At 64.7% G+C, this 19,540-nt stretch overlaps 2 protein-coding genes across 2 annotated transcripts in view; both read left to right on the top strand.

The window, feature by feature from the left end:
- Nucleotides 1–123: 123 nt before the first annotated feature.
- Nucleotides 124–5,626, top strand: CNN2 (calponin 2). The gene is made up of 7 exons (XM_062015130.1): nt 124–234; nt 3,137–3,258; nt 3,585–3,651; nt 3,736–3,873; nt 4,011–4,127; nt 4,951–5,097; nt 5,176–5,626. The coding sequence occupies exons 1-7, from the start codon at nt 172–174 to the stop codon at nt 5,440–5,442; spliced, it is 921 nt and encodes a 306-aa protein (XP_061871114.1). The 5' UTR covers nt 124–171; the 3' UTR covers nt 5,443–5,626.
- A 1,859-nt stretch (nt 5,627–7,485) lies between these two features.
- ABCA7 (ATP binding cassette subfamily A member 7) overlaps nt 7,486–19,540 on the top strand; it is a 31,924-nt gene continuing 19,869 nt past the window's right edge. Inside the window, 40 exon segments of the mRNA XM_062014780.1 lie at nt 7,486–7,518; nt 8,220–8,326; nt 9,145–9,256; nt 9,383–9,476; nt 9,725–9,866; nt 9,946–10,067; nt 10,154–10,275; nt 10,351–10,545; nt 10,686–10,775; nt 10,887–11,130; nt 11,261–11,400; nt 11,476–11,592; nt 11,724–11,903; nt 11,981–12,189; nt 12,267–12,443; nt 12,586–12,808; nt 12,912–13,133; nt 13,267–13,471; nt 13,552–13,663; nt 13,750–13,813; nt 13,815–13,921; nt 14,085–14,216; nt 14,309–14,414; nt 14,416–14,449; nt 14,553–14,690; nt 14,833–15,044; nt 15,184–15,256; nt 15,503–15,705; nt 15,837–15,885; nt 16,108–16,170; nt 16,725–16,876; nt 16,959–17,083; nt 17,165–17,263; nt 17,469–17,664; nt 17,772–17,866; nt 18,546–18,578; nt 18,820–18,925; nt 19,013–19,087; nt 19,270–19,439; nt 19,512–19,536. Coding sequence (XP_061870764.1) covers nt 9,191–9,256; nt 9,383–9,476; nt 9,725–9,866; nt 9,946–10,067; nt 10,154–10,275; nt 10,351–10,545; nt 10,686–10,775; nt 10,887–11,130; nt 11,261–11,400; nt 11,476–11,592; nt 11,724–11,903; nt 11,981–12,189; nt 12,267–12,443; nt 12,586–12,808; nt 12,912–13,133; nt 13,267–13,471; nt 13,552–13,663; nt 13,750–13,813; nt 13,815–13,921; nt 14,085–14,216; nt 14,309–14,414; nt 14,416–14,449; nt 14,553–14,690; nt 14,833–15,044; nt 15,184–15,256; nt 15,503–15,705; nt 15,837–15,885; nt 16,108–16,170; nt 16,725–16,876; nt 16,959–17,083; nt 17,165–17,263; nt 17,469–17,664; nt 17,772–17,866; nt 18,546–18,578; nt 18,820–18,925; nt 19,013–19,087; nt 19,270–19,439; nt 19,512–19,536 — 4,917 coding nt within the window. The 5' untranslated portion in view covers nt 7,486–7,518; nt 8,220–8,326; nt 9,145–9,190.

Raw genomic sequence — 19,540 nt, 5'->3', positions numbered from 1 at the left:
AGTTCGAGCCCTCGGCGCGATCCGGCCGCTCCTGCCCTTATTTGGGCATTTCGGCCCCGTCCAATCAGCGCGGGGGGGGTCGGGCCCGGCCGCCGCCCCCCGCCCCGCCCGGCCCCCGCCCGGCCCCGCCGCTCCGCGCTCCGCTGCCGGCTCCGCTGCCCGCGCCCCGCCATGAGCAGCTCCCAGTTCAACAAGGGCCCGTCCTACGGCCTCTCCGCCGAAGTCAAGAACCGGGTGAGCTGCGGTGGGGACTCGGTGACACCGGACGGGCAGCGGGGAGGGCTCCGGGCCACCGTGCGCGGGAGTTGCCGGTGCTCCCCAGGGCCCTGGACAGCCGGGCATCGCGGGGTTGCATCCTGGGGTCCCAGACGGGGGGTCCCAGTGTGCCCCGGGTACGTGGAGCTGGAGGGAGCCCGGTGCCACCGGCAGTAGAGCGGAGAAGTCCCGAGGGTGGAGGTCGGAGGGGTCCGGCGCCGCAGGAGGGTCGGGAGGCGGGGTCCCGGGAGGGGATGGGGGTGCTGGGAGGATGGGGGACTGGAGGTCTCGGTGTGCCGGGGTCTGTGAGGAGCCGAGGGTTGCCGGGGTGCCCTGACCCTGCCCACGACGTCCTGGGGAGGGGTGTAGTGGTAAATGCGTGCCGGGAGGGGTCTCGGGCACCGGCTGCCTCACCCAGCCCTGCCCAGGCTCGTTCAGTGCCTGCTATCGCCCCCTGCCCCTGGCAAACCCAGGGGCTCCGTTCCTGTCCACCCCGGGGGTGGGGACAGACAGTTGCTCCCCGGAGCTTCTCTGCTCTCTGCCTTCCCACAGCTCTACAGGCGGGATGCTCTGACCCAGCCCTCGGGTGGGACATGGGCAGGAGCAGCCCCTGGCCTATGGATGCTCCTCAGAGGCTGGGACCCCTGACTAGTGCAGCCAGGGCACCCCCAGACACTCAGGCTTCATGTGCCCCAGCTGCTGTGGGGCTAGAAGGGGAAAGGGGAACCTGTGCCTTGGGCTGTGTGCACCCCAAGGAAGGAGCAGGGTGCCTCAGGGTGCTTTAGGGTGCAGGCAGCTGCCTGGCCTGCCAGCACCCTCCTGCCTGGGCAGGTGAAATGTCTCCTTGACTGAAACATTGAGGATGAGGTTGAGGTGCTGATGGGCTGCACTGGATGCCTGAGAGCACCCCTGGCTCTCTATGCCACGATCCCTGCTCTCCCTGTGCCTCTTGTGGGGAGCTCTGCTGCTGGGGCGAGGGGCTCTGGCACCATGGGCTGGGGATGTGGGGGCACACAGCAACCCCCCAGCCTGGGGGCTGTGCTCCCTGCGGGGCTGTGGTCAGGGCTGGGCTCCAGGGACCGCTGCTGCCCTGGGCAGTGACATGGCAGCAGTTGCAGTGCTGGGTTGTGACTGGCCCTGGGCAAGCAGAGCTCGAGCCACAGTCACCCTGAGGCAGTGGCCAGTGGCTCATGTGGCTGCACCCTGCCTGGGGACACAGGGCAGGGCTGGGCCAGGCAGGTAGAAGTGGTGCTGGGGCTCCCTGCTGCTGGGGCTCAGCCATGTGTGGCTGTGGGCATGTGGTGGCTGGGGCTGGGGCTGAGGCTGGGGCCAGGCTCAGCTCGCCTGGCTTTGCATTTGGGGTTTGCATTTCATCACTGAGCACAGACGGGCCCTTGCTTGCATCTGGGCTGGGCTGGTGCAGCGCTGAGCGCGTGGACACGCGCGGGAGCCTCGCTGCCTCCTGCTCTTTGGCTTGCTTCAGCAAGACTGAAGCCAGTTTAACTGCCCCAGTGTGTCTGCTGGAGGCTGACATCACCAACTGGGAACCAGTTCAACCAGTGGCACTTTCCTAGTCCCTGCAAATCCGTGTGGACTGGGTTATGGTGGGATCTGCACTGGGGCTGATCCCCTCTGCCTCTGAGTAACCCCAGTGCTGGTAGGAGGAAGAAGGGGCATTGGCTGCTCACCATCCAGGAAATCAGCTGGTAGGGTGATGGAATCCCCTGAGTGGGACACACGTGGTGTTATGAACGTGGCCCTGCTTGGCTGGACTCTCCCCCCATCCTACACCAGCTGAGCTTCCCATTTGGAGCCAGGGCTGTGGAGCTGCAGCTCTGCACAGCCCATGGGCACAGCCAACGTCTCCCCACCATGCAGTGGGGCTGGATTATGCCCATCCCAGGCTCTCCTCATATCTGGCATCCCCAGGGACTCATGGCCCTGGTGTGTACTGGGACCAGCAGGAGATGTGATGAGCAAGAGGTCGTTGGCTGCCTTACGGGCATCTCTGGGTGCCAGCTGAGCACAGGAGCTGCCAGGCCAGGGCAGCGATGGCACTTGGGGCTTCCAGGCTCTTCCTATGCAGCCCCCTCCTTCCCATCCCAGGCCAAGGTGCCTTTTCCTTCCCTCGAGGGCCAGGGCTGAGAGGAGGATGCTGGGGCAGCTGGTCTCCATTTGGGAGGAGGCTCCACATTCCTGGCATAGCCGCGGTGGCCGAGGAATCTGCGGCGGCGCGTTGGGCGGCGCTGGAGGGAGAGTGTGGTGTGGGCAGAGACACCCAGGGCTGCAGGGGACACAGAGGAACCAGGCCCTTGGCAGGGACATTTCCCCTTGGCCCCCACAGTCACCCTTCTCATCCTCCTGGGAAGGGTCAGAACTGCCAAGGGTGAGGGGCATCGTGCTCCTCGGGCTCCTGCGGATCCGGCAGCACCAGCACCTGTGTGTGATGGCAGCATCCTGCTCCTGACCCTGTTCCCATGCCAGGGACATGGGCAGGGGGGACGGGCAGGGGCACCCCTGCCGCTCTGCCTCTTGATTGTACATGTAGATGGGCTAAAAACCAGCTGATAGACAGGCATATGGGAGGCTGGAGGCTGGGGGATGTGTCCTCCCCTGTCACTGGGTCACACTGTGGCTTTACTCACTGGTGCTCTGGGCTGGGGGCAGCCAGGATGGGGGGATTCACTCCACCACTCTGCAGAGGCTGGGGGGCAGCCTGGCCCTGCCAGCACCCCCAAAGCTTCCCCAGGGCTGTGCTTGGGATGGGGCTGCTCCCCCCTGTGCCCTGGGAAAGCCAGTGGGGGGAGCAGCCACCTCCTACAAGGGATTTGGTGTGCAGTCAAGGGCTGTGCCTGAGCTGCCCCTCACTGTGCCCTCCCAGCTTGCCCAGAAGTATGACCCACAGAAGGAGGCTGAGCTGCGGACGTGGATCGAGAGCGTCACGGGGCAGCAGATCGGGGCCGACTTCCAGAAGGGGCTGAAGGACGGGGTGATCCTCTGCGAGTGAGTCCCAGGCAATGCCAGGCACAGCCCCTTCCCCCGCTGCTCAGATGGGGATGGGGGGCACCTGCCCTCCAAGGGATCCCCAGCAGCCTGTGGGGTGGGAAGGGTGGGCTGGATCTGACCCACCAGCTCACAGCAGCCAGGGCTTTTCTCTGGAGTCAGCCCCAAAGTGCCCGGGTCAAGCAGAGACCAGGGGGCATAAAGGTGCCTGGTGCTTGTGGGAGGCACCTGGGCCAGGCTGGACCTTCTCAAAAGGGGCTTGTGCCCTGTTGCCACCCAGGGGTTCAGCCCTCCTGCAGCCCCCACCTCCCCCTGCCTCCCTCCAGGCTCATGAACAAGCTACAGCCCAACTCAGTGAGGAAGATCAACCGCTCAGCTCAGAACTGGCACCAGGTAGGTGCCGGCACACAGACCCCCACCTCCACCCCATCTCCTCTGCTGTCACCTACCAGGGTCTTACCCCTCTCCTCCCCCTAGCTTGAGAACCTCTCCAACTTCATCAAGGCCATGGCCAGTTATGGCATGAACCCCGTGGACCTCTTTGAAGCCAACGACCTGTTTGAGAGCGGGAACCTGACGCAGGTGCAGGTGTCGCTGCTGGCACTGGCGGGCATGGTGAGTGTGGGGGCACACACAGGGGGACCAGAGCCCTGGGCTGGGGTGGTGCCTGAGGGACCCCAGGGCTCCTCCTGACCATGGTGTGGGTGGGAAGGCTGGAACCCCCATCCCTCCTCATTTTCCCTGCCTGACAGGCCAAGACGAAGGGGCTGCAGAGTGGCGTGGACATCGGTGTGAAGTACTCGGAGAAGCAACAGAGGAACTTTGATGAGGCCAAGATGAAGGCTGGGCAGTGTGTGATTGGGCTGCAGGTGGGCTGCCCTGAACATGCTCCTAAGGGCCAGGGTGCTGGCTGATAGGGGCCAGTTTGAACACAGCTCCAAGCAGGGCTGGCAGGACCCGAGGCTCAAGGTGCCTCAAGAGTCATCGGGATCTGGGACTGTCTGTCCCATTTCCTCCTGTGCTGGGCCCTGGGGAGGCTGCAGCTCCAGGGCTGTGTCAGTGCTGGCCCCTCACTCACTGCCACAGGGACACTGAGGGGCTGCAGCGTGGCCAGAGCCGGGCACAGAGCTGGGGAAGGGGCTGGAGCACAAGGGGGCTGGGGAGGGGCTGAGGGAATGGGGGTGTTGAGCCTGGAGAAGAGGAGGCTGAGGGCAGCCAGCAGCACTCTCTGACACTCCCTGACAGGAGGCTGCAGGGAGCTGGGGGTCATGCTCCGCTCCCCAGTAACAAGTGATAGGGCAAGAAATGGTCTGGAGTTGCCCCAGGAGAGGTTGAGGCTGGAGCTGAGGCAGAACTGTTTCCCTGAGAGGGGTGTCACCCCTGTGCCAGGCTGCCCAGGGAGCTGGGGCAGTGCCCAGCCCTGGAGGGATCCCAAAGCCCTGGAGCTGAGGTGCTGAGGGCTGTGGGTCAGTGGTGGGCTGGGCAGGGTGAGGGCAGGGCTGGGACTGCAGCAGGTCAAGGGCTTTGCCAACCCAAATGATTCTGTGATGCTGTGATCTCAGCTCCATGCCTGACACTCAACAGTCGGGAGCCTCGAGCTGATTATGCCCCCTGGGCTGTGGGGGACAGGGAAAGAGGAGAAAGGGCAGATGTGGGGCAGCCCTCTGGCCTCACCAGACTCCCTTGTCACAGATGGGCACGAACAAGTGTGCCAGCCAGTCTGGCATGACAGCCTATGGCACCAGGAGACACCTGTATGACCCCAAGAACCAGATCCTGCCACCCATGGACCACTCCACCATCAGCCTCCAGATGGGCACCAACAAGTGTGCCAGCCAGGTGAGCCACCTCAGCAGCAGTGGGGAGCAGATGGTGGGGGGCACCACGGCTGAGCCCTGCCGTGTCCTGTCCTTGCAGGTGGGCATGACAGCTCCTGGCACCAGGAGACACATCTACGATGCCAAGACGGGGACGGAGAAGTGCGACAACTCCTCCATGTCGCTGCAGATGGGCACCAACCAGGGTGCCAACCAGAGCGGTCAGGTCTTCGGCCTCGGCCGCCAGATCTACGACCCCAAGTACTGCCCACAGGGCAACCAGGCTGAGGTGGCCAATGCCACCTGTGAGCAGAGCAGGGACCCCTCAGGGTACCACTACTACCATGAGGAAGAGGAGAGCTACTGAGCAGGACGTTGCCCAGCCTCAGCTCACACCACCTCGTGTACAGACCCCACTGCCAGCAACATTCCAGCCTCTACTTCCATCATTCCACTCTTTTGAAACTCTTGTGGGGTTTTTTTTGAAGGAAAAAGGGTTGAAATGAATCTATTTTTCTGAGCAAGGAAATAAAGACTCTGTTTCTAGAGAAGAGACCAGCTGGTTCCCACAGCCCCAAGCCCCGAGGCACCAGCACAGCGCTGGTGTTTGCAGTGGGAAGGTTGGTGGATGCTCCAGCACTAAAGAGCAAATGGTGTTTCCTCTCACACAGCCAAGAATCACAGAATCTTACAGGCTGGAAGGGACCTGGAAAGCTCATCCAGTGCAGCCCCTCTGCCAGAGCAGCAGCACCTAGAGTAGGGCACACAGGAGCTCATCCAGCTGGGTTGGAATGTCCCCAGAGAAGGAGACTCCACAGCCCATCTGGGCAGCCCCTGCCAGTGCTCCCTCAGCTCAACAGGGAACAAGTTTTTCCTTCTGTTTCTTTGGAACCTCTCCTGTTCCAGCTTGTGCCTGTTGCCCCTTGTCCCATCACTGGACATCACTGAGAACATCCTGACTCCATCCTCCTGAATCTGCCCTTGTAACCATGAATGAGGTCACCCCTCAGTCTCTTCTCCAAGCTACAGAGCCCCAGCTCCCTCAGCCTTTCATCACAAGGGAGATGCTCCACTCCATCACCTCTGTGTCCCTGTGCTGAGCTCTCTCCAGCAGCTCCCTGTCCTTCTGCAACTGAGGGGCCCAGACCTGGACACAATATTCCCGATACGGTTCCCACCCCTAGTGCCCACCACGTTGTCCCTGTGATGCTCATCCCTGGGCTGGCAGGAGGAGAGGGCCTTGGGTGGGCAGGAGCACAGCTGGCAGAGACCCCCAGGCATGGGATGGAGCGTGGGGTGCTGTGGGGCCTCAGCATGGGGACATGTGGGATGTGTGAGTGTGAGTGCACTGCCTCTGACCCTCGGGTGCTCTCTAAAAGCGTTTCCAGCAAAGCATTGTCATGATTTTTAATGCAGAATTTAATGGGGACCGAGTTCCCGAGGCCGCAGGGCTGGGCTGGGCTGGGCAGGGCTGGGCTGGGGGCTGGCACTGCCCGGCATGCCCATCCCCCTGAGGCTCCCAAAGCCGGGGCTGAGGGGACGCGAGTGCACAGCGCAGCCGCTTGCTGAGGCCATCAGCTTCATCACCCCCTGGGGCAGGGTTTAATGCAGATGCTTTTCTATTGAAACCTTGTGCTTCGGGGCTTTTTGTTTGTTTGTTTAAATCTCTTTTAAGCAGGACACGGTTTCTGGTGCTGGCTCCTTGGGGCAACGCTCAGGCTGCAATCTCCCCCGTGCCTGGGGGGGCTGCCACAGACCCTGGTGAGACCCCGGCTAGGCTGTGCCGTTAAACGCGGGAGGGACTCATCCTGCCAGCCGGGCTCAGCATCGCCCCGGGTGCAGAACCCAGAATGCAAGCGATGCCCCGCCCCGGGAGCTGTGTCCCAGCCGTGGTCCTGGGCTCATTGTCCCGGCGGTGCCTGCACGGATCCTTCCAGAGCAGAAACCCACGTTTTGGGGTGAAATGCTGTGTTTTGGTGGCTCTTGCTCCCCCCATGCCCGCACATTTGCCGCCCACCTCGACGCTCCCGCAGCCCCGAGGGTTCGGGAACCGTGGTGGGGATGGGTCTGTCCCTCGGAAGGGGACGCGTGGAGGGGGATGGAAACTCCCCCTGCCCTCCATCCCCTGGGCAGCCCCCGGAGCCCAAGGATCGAGGTGAGGGGGGAAGTCTCAGCCCACCCCAGAGCGCGCTGCAGCCGCGATCCGCCGCTCGCAAGGGCGAGGTGCGGCCGGGCCGGGGAAGGGCAGTGCCGGGGGTTGAGCTCCGGCCCCTCTCACGCCCCCATCACCTCCCCCCGCCCCGTGGTGTGCGGCCCCTTTAAGAGCCGTTTCCCATGACGTCACACCCGCGGCCGCTTTTGGGGGGGGGGGGGCGGGACCTGCGCACGAGCCCCGCGGAGCCGCCCGGCGCGGGGGTCTCTTAAAGGGGCCGCAGCGTAGCAGGTAACGGGAGCCCCGGGCCGGGGGCTGCTGCGGGCGGGCGAGGAGGAGGAGGAGGAGGAGGAGGAAGGGGCAGGGGGGCAGTGTTGTGCCCGCGGCTGCAGCCCCCGGCGCTGTCCGCATCTCCTCTCCCTCCCGGGCTGTCTCCCTGCACCCCCCACCCTCCCCTGAACTATCCCCATGTGCCCATACCCCCCGGGACTGTCCGTGTCACCCCTCCCAGGGTTGTCCCCGTCATCCCCCCTGTCCCCGTCACCCCCTCCCGGTCTGTCCGTCTGTCCGTGACTCGCAGCGCGGGGCTCGCTGCGGTGGGGCCGGGGTTGCGCCGGGGTCGTGGCGGGGTCGGGGGGCTGCTGTGCTCCCCGTCTGCAGGGATGGGGCGTGTTTGTCCCTTCGTGGGGTGACTGGGCAGATTCCCACGCGAGTCCCCTTCTGGGAGGTGGCTTCTGGAGCATCCCGGTGTTTCGTGTTTGGTTTTGTCCCAACAAGAGCCACTCCCCCCCACTTTGCTCTCTCCCCCTGCGCCGGGGGGTGGGTGGCACAGATCTCCCCAAGCCTCAAGACCCCACCCGAGGGATCATGCCCCGGGACCCCGCTCCCCGTGTCCGGCCCCGAAAGGCCGATTAGCCGGATTTCCCATCCGGGACCCTAATCCTGCCGGCTCGTGCCTTTTTATCCCCGCTGCGCCCGGGGACCCGGCTCAGCCCCGGGCGGGCAGAGGCGGCAGCGGGGCGCCCGTCGCCGTGTGCCCGAACCCCGCCGCGGTGCCGGAGGCTCGAGGCCGCGGGAGGCTGAAGGAAAGGACAGGCCAGTGAGTCCGCAACTTTGCTCATAGGCGGTGGAAAGGGCAGCGGAGGTTACCGGGGATGTGCTGAGCTCGCACTGGCCGGGGGGAGCAGCTCCGGAGCTCGGTTTTCCCCGGGCGTGGGTGTTTTTGCCGGGCGAGAGGCTGCGAGTTGGGTCATGCCGTCCGTGCCTGCTGCCGGGGCTCAGCACGGAGCCGGCTGGGAGGGGGAGCTGAGGCTTTGCTGCTGGGTGCTGCCGACCAGGAGCTGGCTGAGCACGGGGACTCGCTGGGACGAAGCTGGGGAAGGGCCTGGGACAGAGCCACCGGGATCCCAGCACAGCTGGAGGGACCCGGGTGTCACAGCCCACACCTCGAGGCCATCACATCGGGGCAATTTCTCCTCCTGGGGTGCTGAAGCTCTCACCAGAAACACCCAAACTCACTGCTGGCCCGGCTGCATCCTTCACATGGGGAAACTGAGGCACGGGCAGGTCTCAGGGCTTCCTGGGCTGCCCAGCTCTGCACGGCTGGAGCCGTTCGTGCAGCCGGGGCTGCCGGGGTGCCCGGGGGGCTGTGTGAATCTGATCCATGGCTCCTAACCGATGTGGTGGGACTGACAGAGCTTGTGCCCTATTTTGCTGCTTTTGGTTTATAATGGAATGAGATTTGAGAGCTTTGCTCCGGAAAGGAGCTTTGCTGCAGGAATGCCAGGCTGGCTCCTGGCAGCCCTCAGAGCTCAGCCGTGTGCCCGGCACTGTGCCCAATGTGCAATAAGCCCCAAGACAGAGGGAAGGGAGAGCCCTGACTCAGCTCAGCACCAATCTCCCCGCTCTTCCCCACAGCCAGAGCTGAGCAGGGCACAGGGCACGTGCCCCCTGCACCCCCATCATGGCCATGGGCACCCAGCTGTGGTTGCTGCTATGGAAGAACTTCACCTACCGCCGGCGGCAGCGGGTGAGGAGGCAATCTGGGGGTGGGAGGGCACCCGGAGCTGCTGGATCCTGGTGCAGGGAGTGGCAGAGCCCTGGGCACCGGTGGCAACAGGGACACCCCTGTCCCCCAACCATGTGTCTCCCCCAGATCCAGCTGGCCATCGAGCTCCTGTGGCCCCTCTTCCTCTTCTTCATCTTGATCTCAGTGCGGCAGTCTCACCCACCCTTCAAGCAGCACGAATGTGAGTGTCACGCACCAACCCACCTCGGGCCACCCCCTGGGTGGGCAAGGCCTGCTGTGCCTGCTGGGTGGGACCCCCACGCCCTCCCTCAGGGGAGCCTGGTGGGGCCCCGGCATGGCCCCGGGGCAGACAAACTGCAGGAGGTGGACACAAGCCTGGGTCTCGCTGGCATCTCCCCACTCAGATGTGTGCGTGGTCCCGAGGGTCTCACGCTGCTTCCCCCGGACCTGTCTCTCCCTCTCCCGCAGGTCACTTCCCCAACAAGGCCCTGCCCTCAGCCGGGACCCTGCCCTGGCTCCAGGGCATCATCTGCAACATGAACAACCCCTGCTTTCGGCACCCAACGGCAGGAGAGACCCCCGGCGTGGTGGGCAACTTCGACGGCTCTATGTGAGGCAGAGGGGAGGGGGCTGCGAGGCTGCCCCAGGCCGTGGGCCGGGGTCTCACTGCCTGCCCCGTGCCCCCGCAGCCTCTCCCGCCTGCTGACCGAAGCCCGGCGGGTCCTGCTCCGCACCGACGGGCGGCGGCTCCTGCGCGACTTCGCTCAGCTGCTGCCAGCCCTGCGCCGGCTCTGGGACAGCGGGGCGAGGGGTGAGCACCGGGGACCGAGGCGGGTGCCGGGGCAGCGAGACCCGCCCCCGGGCTGACCCCCTCCCCATTCCACCCCCTCTCCCCAGCGCTGCCGGTCCGGGACTACCTGAGACACAACGAGACCTTCTCGCGGTTCCTCCGGACCAACACATCTCTGCCGCCGGCACTGGCGGACGAGCTGATGGGAGCTCGGCTCAGCCCCCGTGTCGTGAGTGTCGCCTGCTGCCAGCTCCCGGTGCCCGTGGTGCCAGGGCTGCGGTGTGACCGACCCCTCTCCCCGCAGCTCTCCCTGGTTGGCACCCGTCTGCCGCTGAAAGCCGTGGTCTGCAATGCCTCCGAGCTTGGGGGCTTCCTGAATGGGAGCGATGCCACCTCCACCCAGCGACTGCAGAGAGGGCTCTGTGCCCTGCCCGACCCCCAGCTCCGTGCCATGGAGGGCTCCTTCCTCTCCCAGCTTGACTTCCCCCGGCTGCTGGCGGTGAGCCCCCAGCCCAGCCAGGCGCTGGCATGTGCCAGCTGCTGGAAGGTGCCAGGGCAGAGACCCCCCAGAGCCCCCTGGCTTCCGGAGAGGCTGTGACACCCCTCCCCCCCCCGCCTTCCCGTGCCCTCTATTTGTAGGAGCAGCTGAGCTCACGGTCGGGCAACATCGCTGGCACTGTGGAAGCCCTGGGCACCTTCCTGCGGGGTGCAGCATCCCTGATGGAGGAGGTAGCACCCCACTCCCCTGCCCTCCCCTACCATTGCACCCCAGTGGTGCCCTGCTCCCCACAGTGTCCTTGGGCATCCCTGTGCCCCACAGCCCCATCCCTCTGTCCCCAGGTCTCCTCCATGAGCAGCCTCGCTGAGCTGCAGCAGGAGCTCAGGGCCCTGACAGCCCCCAATGCCAGCACCATCGGCTTGGGCACCTTTGGGACCCTGTCACGCATCGCCTGTGGCCACCCTGAGGGTGGGGGGCTCCGGGTCCCCTCCCTCAACTGGTACGAGGACAATGACAATGTCAAAGCCTTCCTGAACCGCAACAGCTCGGAGGAGCAGAGAGCCACAGCCCCGGGCAGTGCCAGCAGTGAGCGTGGGCTGCGAGGGGCTCAGCTGGGGGCTTGCTGGGCACCGGGCTGCCTGGGAGCAGGGGGGCTGGCAGCACGGGGCCAGTGGTGAGGGCTTGGGGGTGAGATCTCAGCTCTGCCCTCACCCAGGTCCCTTCTGCCGAGAGCTGCTCCACAGCCTGAAGTCCAACCCGCTGTCACAGATCTTCTGGCGAGGGATCAAACCCCTCCTGACGGGGAAGATCCTGTACGCGCCGTCCGGCCCCGGCCCCGACAGCATCATGGCCGAGGTGAGTGGGGGGCTGCCAGGGGGCTGTGTGTGGGGGTCTCACCTTGGTCCTGCCTCACCCCTCTGCCTCATGCAGGTGAATCGGACCTTCCGGGAGCTGGCGGTGCTGGGGGAGGTGGGAGGTGCCTGGCAGGAGCTGGGACCCCACATCTACAGCTTCTTCAACAGCAGCGTGGAGATGCAGGTCCTCAGGGTGCGTGACCCCCAGACTCCCTCCCCAGCAGGGTCAGGGCTGGGGTTGTGTGCAGGATGGGGATGTGCTGGGGGCTTGTGGCCGGGAGCAGGGTGGGCAGGGTCACCCTGTGATCCTCTGGTGCTTTGCAGGAGCTGCTGCTGGCCCCGGGGATGGATCAGCTCCTGGGTGGGTTCCTCAATGGCACCTCCTGGAAGCTGCCGGCGCTGGCTGCGTTCCTGGGGGTGCCAGAGGCAGGGCCTGGGCTCACCTGGCACCAGGTCTATGCCGATGCTGACCTGGTCCTGAGCACCTTGTCACAATTCATGGAGGTGTGTGTCACCTCACCTGCCTGGGGTGGGGGGTTGTGTCCTCGAGCCCCACTCAGCTCTTCCTGCCTCGCCTCTAGTGTATCTCCCTGGACAAGATCGAGGCGGTGGCCACCGAGGAGCAGCTGGTGGGCCGGGCTCTGGAGCTGCTGGAGAAGCAGCAGTTCTGGGCAGCTGTGGTCTTCCAGCCTCCCATCAACGCCACAGCCACGGCACTGCCCACCCACATCCGCTACAAGATCCGCATGGACATCGACGACGTCACCAGGACCAACAAGATCAAGGACAGGTCAGGGGACGCCCACCCCTTCGGTCTCCACAGCTGCCTGAGATCTGCTCCCTCTCAGCTCCTCCATCTCCCCCCAGGTTTTGGGACCCAGGCCCTGCAGCCGACCCCTTCAGCGACCTGCGCTACGTCTGGGGGGGGTTTGTGTACGTGCAGGACCTGGTGGAGCAGGCGGTGGTGCGGCTGCAGACTGGGGCTGCCCCCCGGACCGGGGTCTACGTCCAGCAGATGCCCTACCCCTGCTACGTGGATGATGTGTGAGTGGGGACCTGCCCTCAGTCGGGGCTGAGCACCCTGCAGGAGGTGACATGGGGCTGATGTGTGCCGTGGGTCCCCTGCCTGGCAATGGCCCAGCGGTGCCAGGCTGGAGATGGAAGGGCTGGTGCCACCTCCCCCCAGGTTCCTGCGGGTGCTGAACCGCTCGCTGCCCCTTTTCATGACGCTGGCCTGGATTTACTCGGTGGCCATGATCATCAAGGGGGTGGTGCACGAGAAAGAGACGCGTCTCAAGGAGACCATGAAGACCATGGGGCTGAGCAGCGGGATCCTCTGGCTCAGCTGGTTCCTCAGCAGCTTCATCCCCTTCCTCCTCAGCTCTGCCCTCCTCGTCCTCATCCTCAAGGCAGGTTGCAGGGCACGGGGGTCAGCATGGGTGACACGGGGAGCGTCAGGGCTGGGAGCTGGTGTGGGGGGATCTGCAGGCTCCAACCTGTCTCCATCCACAGCTGGGAAACATCCTGCCCTACAGCAACCCAGCCATCATCTTCCTCTTCCTTGGCACCTTCTCAGTGGCCACCATCAGCCAGTGCTTCCTCATCAGCACCTTCTTCTCCCGTGCCAACCTGGCCTCGGCTTGTGGTGGCATCATCTACTTTTCCCTCTACCTGCCCTACGTGCTGTGCATCGCCTGGCGTGACCACATCACCTTCCCATTCCGTGTCGTCGTGGTGAGCCCTGGCTGCCCCCCTCCCCAGTGCCCCTCGGGCACCCTGGGTGTGCCAAGTGGGGGGCTTTGGGGCTGTACCCCCTCCCACACCGTGATGGTGTTTCTGCCCACACCACCATTCTTGCTGTCACCAGAGTTTGCTGTCACCAGTGGCCTTTGGCTTCGGCTGTGAGTACTTCTCCCTCTACGAGGAGCAGGGGGTGGGCATCCAGTGGTACAATCTGGGTGCCAGCCCGGTGCCAGGAGACCCCTACAACTTTGCCACAGCCATGGGGCTGCTGTTGTTGGATGCTAGCCTCTATGGCCTGGCTACCTGGTACCTGGAAGGTGTCTTCCCAGGTGAGTGCAGCCCCCCTCCATGGGCCCCAGCAGCCTCCTCAGCCCCATCCCCGTCCCTGCTCAGCCCCCACCTCCTACAGGTCAGTATGGGATCCCCAAGCCTTGGAATTTCCCCTTCCTCAAGAGCTACTGGCTTGGAGAGCCGTCCTCATCTGGGCACCCCCCCATACCCCACGCTTGCTGCGTCCCAAGGTGAGCAGGGAGTGCTGCCCTGTGGCAGAGGGTCCTGCTCCCACTGAGGGGTCCTGCTCAGGATGTGACCCTCTGTTGGCTTGCAGTTTTGGTGGAGGACCCACCTGCCCATCACCAGCCCGGTGTCTCCATCTGCGACCTGGTGAAGATTTACCGCAACAGCGGCCGCGTGGCCGTCAACAAGCTGACCCTGAACTTCTACGAGGGGCTGATCACCCCCTTCCTGGGTCACAACGGGGCTGGCAAGACCACCACCATGTGAGCTGGAGGGGCTGGGGGCTGCCTGGCCAGGAGCTGAGCGTGGCTGTGCCCTGCACTATCCCCAGCTGAGTCCCCGTGAGGCTGAGCATCCCACATAGAGCACCCCAACCTTGAGCCCCGCTGATGCTGTGCTCTATGACCCACTGAATCCCCCATCCAGGTCCATCCTGACTGGCCTCCTGCCCCCCACCTCGGGCACTGCCTATGTCCTGGACATGGACATCCGCTCTGATATCGACAGCATCCGCAAGACCATGGGCACGTGCCCTCAGCACAACGTGCTCTTCGACATGTAAGGCAGGGAGAGGGCAAGAAGGGATCTGGCACAGGCAGGGCTGCACCCCTCACCCCTACCCCCCTCCCTCCTTCCCCCCCCCTCCCCAGCCTGACAGTGGAGGAGCACATCTGGTTCTACGGGCGGCTGAAGGGGCTGTCGGAGGAGAGGGTGAAGGAGCAGATGGAGCAGCTGATTCAGGACATGGGGCTTGCCCCACAAGCGCCAGGAGCAGACCAGGAACCTCTCTGGTGCGTGGGGTGGGAAGGATGAGGGCAGGGCTTGACACTTGAGCAGGGTGGGGGGTAGTCTGTGGCCTTGGACCCCTGCAAGTCTGTCCCTGCTGCTCTGCAGGTGGGATGCAGAGGAAGCTCTCGGTGGCCATCGCCTTTGTGGGGGGTCCCCGGGTGGTCATCCTGGATGAACCCACAGCCGGTGTCGACCCCTACTCCCGCCACAGCATCTGGGAGCTGCTGCTCAAGTACCGCAAAGGTCAGGGATGAGGGGAGGGAATCCCACTTCCCCAGCCAGCAGCAAAGCCCACGGGGCGAGCTGGGAGACGTGTGGATGTGCCCACAAAGAGGAGTCCAGCGAGGAAGGGGTCTGGGGTCCAAGCCCACTCACCTGCCCCCAGGCCGCACCATCATCCTGTCCACACACTACATGGACGAGGCGGAGCTGCTGGGGGACCGCATCGCCATCATCTCCCAGGGGCAGCTCTGCTGCTATGGGTCCCCCCTCTTCCTCAAAGCCAAGCGGGGCACCGGCTACCACCTCACCCTGGTGAAGCGGGAGAGGGTTGGGATGGGCAGCAGCACCGGCACCGTCCCTGGCACCACCAAAAAGGTGGGTCCCTCGGCCTCACTGAGCATCAGTCCAAAGGGTGGTGGGTGCCTCGACCCCAGGGGCTGGGGGAGAGCTGAGCCCCGGGTGTGGGGCTGGGTCCTGTGCCAGGGTGCCAGGCTGCTGCTGCCCTTTCCCACAGGATGGCAGCGACTCGGAGCGCAGCAGTGACACGGGCCTGGGCAGCGAGCGGGGCAGCGAGGCCAGCGCCGTGGGTGAGGGTCCTGGGTGCCCCTCACTCATCCCCCACCCATCCCTATGGAGCCCTGTGCTTGCATTCCCCCCTGCACCCTGCACCCTGCCCTGCTGCTGGCTCTTGCCCCCCCTGCACTGCTTGGGCAGAAGGATCTTGCCACCCTCCTGCCCCCTGCGACCCCCACCCGCCTTGACACCCCCAGAGTGGGGTCCAGGGAACTGTGCTGTCTCCTGCCCTGAGTTTCCAGCTCTCTCCATCCCCCCAGATGTGGCCCAGCTGTCAGCACTCATCCAGAAGCTGGTGCCCGGCTCCCAGCTGGTAGAGGACATCGGGCACGAGCTGCTCTTCGTCCTGCCCTACAGCGGGGCCAAGGATGGGGCCTTTGGGGACCTGTTCCGGGAGCTGGATGCCCGCCTGGGGGAACTGGGCATCTCCAGCTATGGCATCTCTGACACCACTCTGGAAGAGGTACCCAGAGGAGCTGGGGCTGGGGGGCTGCCCACAGTGCCCACTCTCCCTGGAGCTCTGCCAGGGATTTGCCTCGGCGGCTTGGTGTGTGCTGGTGGCCACGTTTAATGCCAGCCTTGTCCTGCCCTCAGATCTTTCTGAAGATGACCCAAGATGCTGAGGTGGACTCTGGCACAGCAGGTAAACACTTTGGTGCTGGCTGGAGCTGAGCTGCAGGGTGCTGGAGTGCAGAGGGGGGCAGACAAGATGCTCAGCAGCCTGGAGCAGAGGGATGTGGATGTCTCCAGCACACTGTGTGGCCCTTTGCAGGGCTGAGGTCCTGCTGGAAGCACCCATGGTCACAGGGAGGTGTCACAGACTCTGGACTTGTTCCCACTGTCTTTCTCACCCCTGTTTTGTCAGGCACCAGGAGAGAAGCAGCCCCTGGCAAGGGGGGAGATGCTGAAGTGGCCAATGGGGAGCTGGGTAAGGATGGGGGAGCTGTGACCTGGGACCCCCCAAGCTGTCCAGCCCCTGCTGCTGGATGCCCTCCACCTCCACCCCCTGGGCTGCCATCCATCGGGCAGGAATCCCTTCAGACATGCATCCCTTGGGGCAGGGGGAGGCTCAGGGATGTCTGTGCCTCGAGGTATCCCCCAGGACACGAGGCAGGGGACAGTGATGGCTTTAGGGGAGCCCAGCTGTGCAGGACTTGCACTGGGACATGAAATCCGAGGGGACATATTCAGGCTCCTCCTGAGATAGAGCTGGTGTGGGGGCAGCAGTGAGAGTCTGGGGGTGCTGTGACCGTTTGGGGAGCTGGTACTGCTCTGGCTCAGCGCTGACCTTGGCTGTGTCCTATAATCTGTCTTTCCTTTCCTTTGCACTGAGCCCAAGGAGCCCGACGAGGTAGGAGCTGGGGGGGCTGGGGGGGGGGGGCTCTCACGATGTCCCTGCATGCAGCACCCCTCATCACCATCCCCCAGCATGAGCCCCTGGATCTATCAGATCCCTTGCTGGATCCGTCTCTGCCCTTGCAGAGGAGCCCCAGGAGACAGACCTGCTGCGGGGGGCGTGCGGGGAGGTCTGCGGCAGGGTGCGGGGCTGGGCGCTCACCCGCCAGCAGCTCCGCGCCCTCTTCATCAAGAGGATGCTCCACGCCCGACGCAGCACCCGGGGCTTCTTCGCGCAGGTACCGTGGTGAGGAGGCTGGGCAGGGGGTGAGGCGGGAGGGTGCGGGACCGGCCCTGACCCCTCCTCCGTCCCCGCCGCAGATCGTCCTGCCCGCCGTGTTCGTCTGCATCGCGCTGCTCTTCAGCCTCATCGTGCCGCCTTTCGGGACGTACCCGCCGCTGCGGCTCCAGCCCTGGATGTACGGGCACCAGCTCACCTTCTTCAGGTGCGTTCCCCTTCCTTCTGTCCCCTCTCCTCCCCTCCACCTCCCCCGCTGCCACCCCCTCACTCCCCCATCTCCCCGCAGCAACGATGCCCCGGGGGACCCCGACACGGCTCAGCTCCTGGCTGCTCTGCTGGCCGAGCCAGGCTTTGGCACCAAGTGCATGAAGGATGCTGGCGAGATGTGAGTGCCCTGGGGAGATGTGAGTGCCCGTGCCCCGCGGGGCTGGCAGGGCTGAGCCCCCTCCTCGGTGCCTGGCTCTGCCCCAGGAGCAGCCCTGGCAGCCTGTGGGATGTTGTGGGACCCCGATGCAGTGGGTCTCGGTTCCTCTGGCTCACACCAGGCTGGTAACAGGAGTCTCTTTCCCCCCGCGGTGCTGGGTGCCCAGGACAGAGCCGTGCCCACCAGCTTCCCACCCCGATGGCTTCTCACCCCCCCTGGTCTCCCCAGCCTTGCTGGAAGCCCTGCAAAGCAGGAACTGGACTCAGGCTGAGCCATCCCCACCATGCCAGTGCAGTGGGCCAGGGGCTCACAGGATGCTGCCCAACTGCCCTGAGGGGGCTGGGGGGCTCCCACCACCCCAGGTAACCCACAGCAGGATCACCCCTGGGACACCAGCACTGCTGAGGGTGGGAGATGCTCTGGGGATGGGGGCTGTGTGTCCATCCAGCTCATCTGTCCATCCCCTCAGGTGCAGAGGGGCACAGGTGACATCCTGCAGAACCTGACGGGCCGGAACATCTCTGACTACCTGGTGAAGACCTACCCCCAGATCATCCGTCAGGAGTGAGTGCTGGGGCTGGGCACATCCCAGGGTGGTGGGGCAGGGCTTTGGTACTGGCTGCCACCACCTGGGCTCGAGGAGGAGATGCTGCAGATCAAACCCAGACAGGGCTGGAGGCAGGGAGGATATTCAGTTTTGGACCCTTCAGTTCAAGAAAGACACTGAGGGGCTGGAGCACAAGGGAGCTGGGGAGGGGCTGAGGGAATGGGGGTGTTGAGCCTGGAGAAGAGGAGGCTGAGGGGAGACAGCAGCACTCTCTGACACTCCCTGACAGGAGGCTGCAGGGGGCTGGGGGTTGGGCCAAGCTCTCCAGTAATAAGTAATGGGACAAGAGAAATGGGCTCAAGTTGCCCCAGGGGAAGTTGAGATTGGAGCTGAGGCAGAACTGTTTCCCTGAGAGGGGTGTCAGCCCCTGTGCCAGGCTGCCCAGGGAGCTGGGGCAGTGCCCAGCCCTGGAGGGATCCCAAAGCCCTGGAGCTGAGGTGCTGAGGGCTGTGGGTCAGTGCTGGGCTGGGTAGGGTGAGGGGAGGGCTGGGGCTGCAGCAGCTTCAAGGGCCTTTGCCAACCCAAATGATTCTGTGATTCTATGGGGAGAGCTGCTGGGGGCTCATGGCTGGATGGGCATATGCTCCCATAACATCTCCTCAGGGGTGTTTCTCCCTCTGCTCTCGTTTCTTTCAGGCTGAGGAACAAGAAGTGGGTGAATGAGCAGAGGTAAGCCTGGGGAGGGTCTGGAGTCTCACACAGATGGGTTAGGGGTGACAGGAGGAGCTCCCCTGAGGGGTCAGGTGGAGTTTGAGCAATCCACAGCAAGAGTCATCAACTGGGCAACATTCACCCTTAGCTGCATGCCCTTCACCACGGTGTCTGGGCAAGTGAGATGCCCAGGGCAGGGTGGAGGGGCTGGGATTGTTTGCATGGGATGCCAGGTTAGGCAGTGCCCATCTCTCTGCAGGTATGGTGGCTTTTCTCTGGGTGCTGGTGGCTCTCAGGCGCTGCCATCAGCAGTGGAGGTGGATGAGGCTGTGCTGGAGCTCCGGGCACTGTTCAATGTCACCCCGGTATGGCCAGGGCTTTGCTGTACCCATCCCAGTACTGGAAGGGCTCTGGCCCAAGCCCACTCCTCACCCTTGTGTTCCTATACCCAGGGCAGCCCCTCAGACCGGCTCCTGGGCAACCTCAGCCGCTTCATCGAGGGCTTGGATGCTCGCAAGAACATCAAGGTGCTCCTCAGGGGTGGGGGGAGAGCAGCCAGGTCCCCATCCCAGGCTGGAGCTGCCTGAGGAGGATGGATCCCAGCCAGGGCTGGGAGGGGCAGGAGGCTGTTGGGGTGCTGTGGGTGCAGGGTGGGAGTGGTGCAGGGTGACAGGGGGGCTCTGAGCTGCTGGCTGCCTCCGGGCTGCAGGTGTGGTTCAACAACAAGGGCTGGCATGCCATGGTCTCCTTCCTCAACGTGGCCAGCAACGGGCTCCTGCGTGCCCGGCTGCCAGCCAGCACTGACCCCACGCTCTACGGCATCACGGCCACCAACCACCCGCTCAACCTCACCAAGGAGCAGCTCTCAGAGGCCGCCCTGTGAGTGCTGGGGACAGGGGTCCCACGGGATCCCCCCTCTCATCCCCAGCTGAGCCCTCTGCTCCCTGGCAGGATGGCCACCTCGGTGGATGTGCTGGTCT

This window comes from Colius striatus, chromosome 25, assembly GCF_028858725.1.
Source record: "Colius striatus isolate bColStr4 chromosome 25, bColStr4.1.hap1, whole genome shotgun sequence".
NCBI lineage: Eukaryota > Metazoa > Chordata > Aves > Coliiformes > Coliidae > Colius > Colius striatus.
This window is presented reverse-complemented; position numbering and strand designations above follow the sequence as displayed.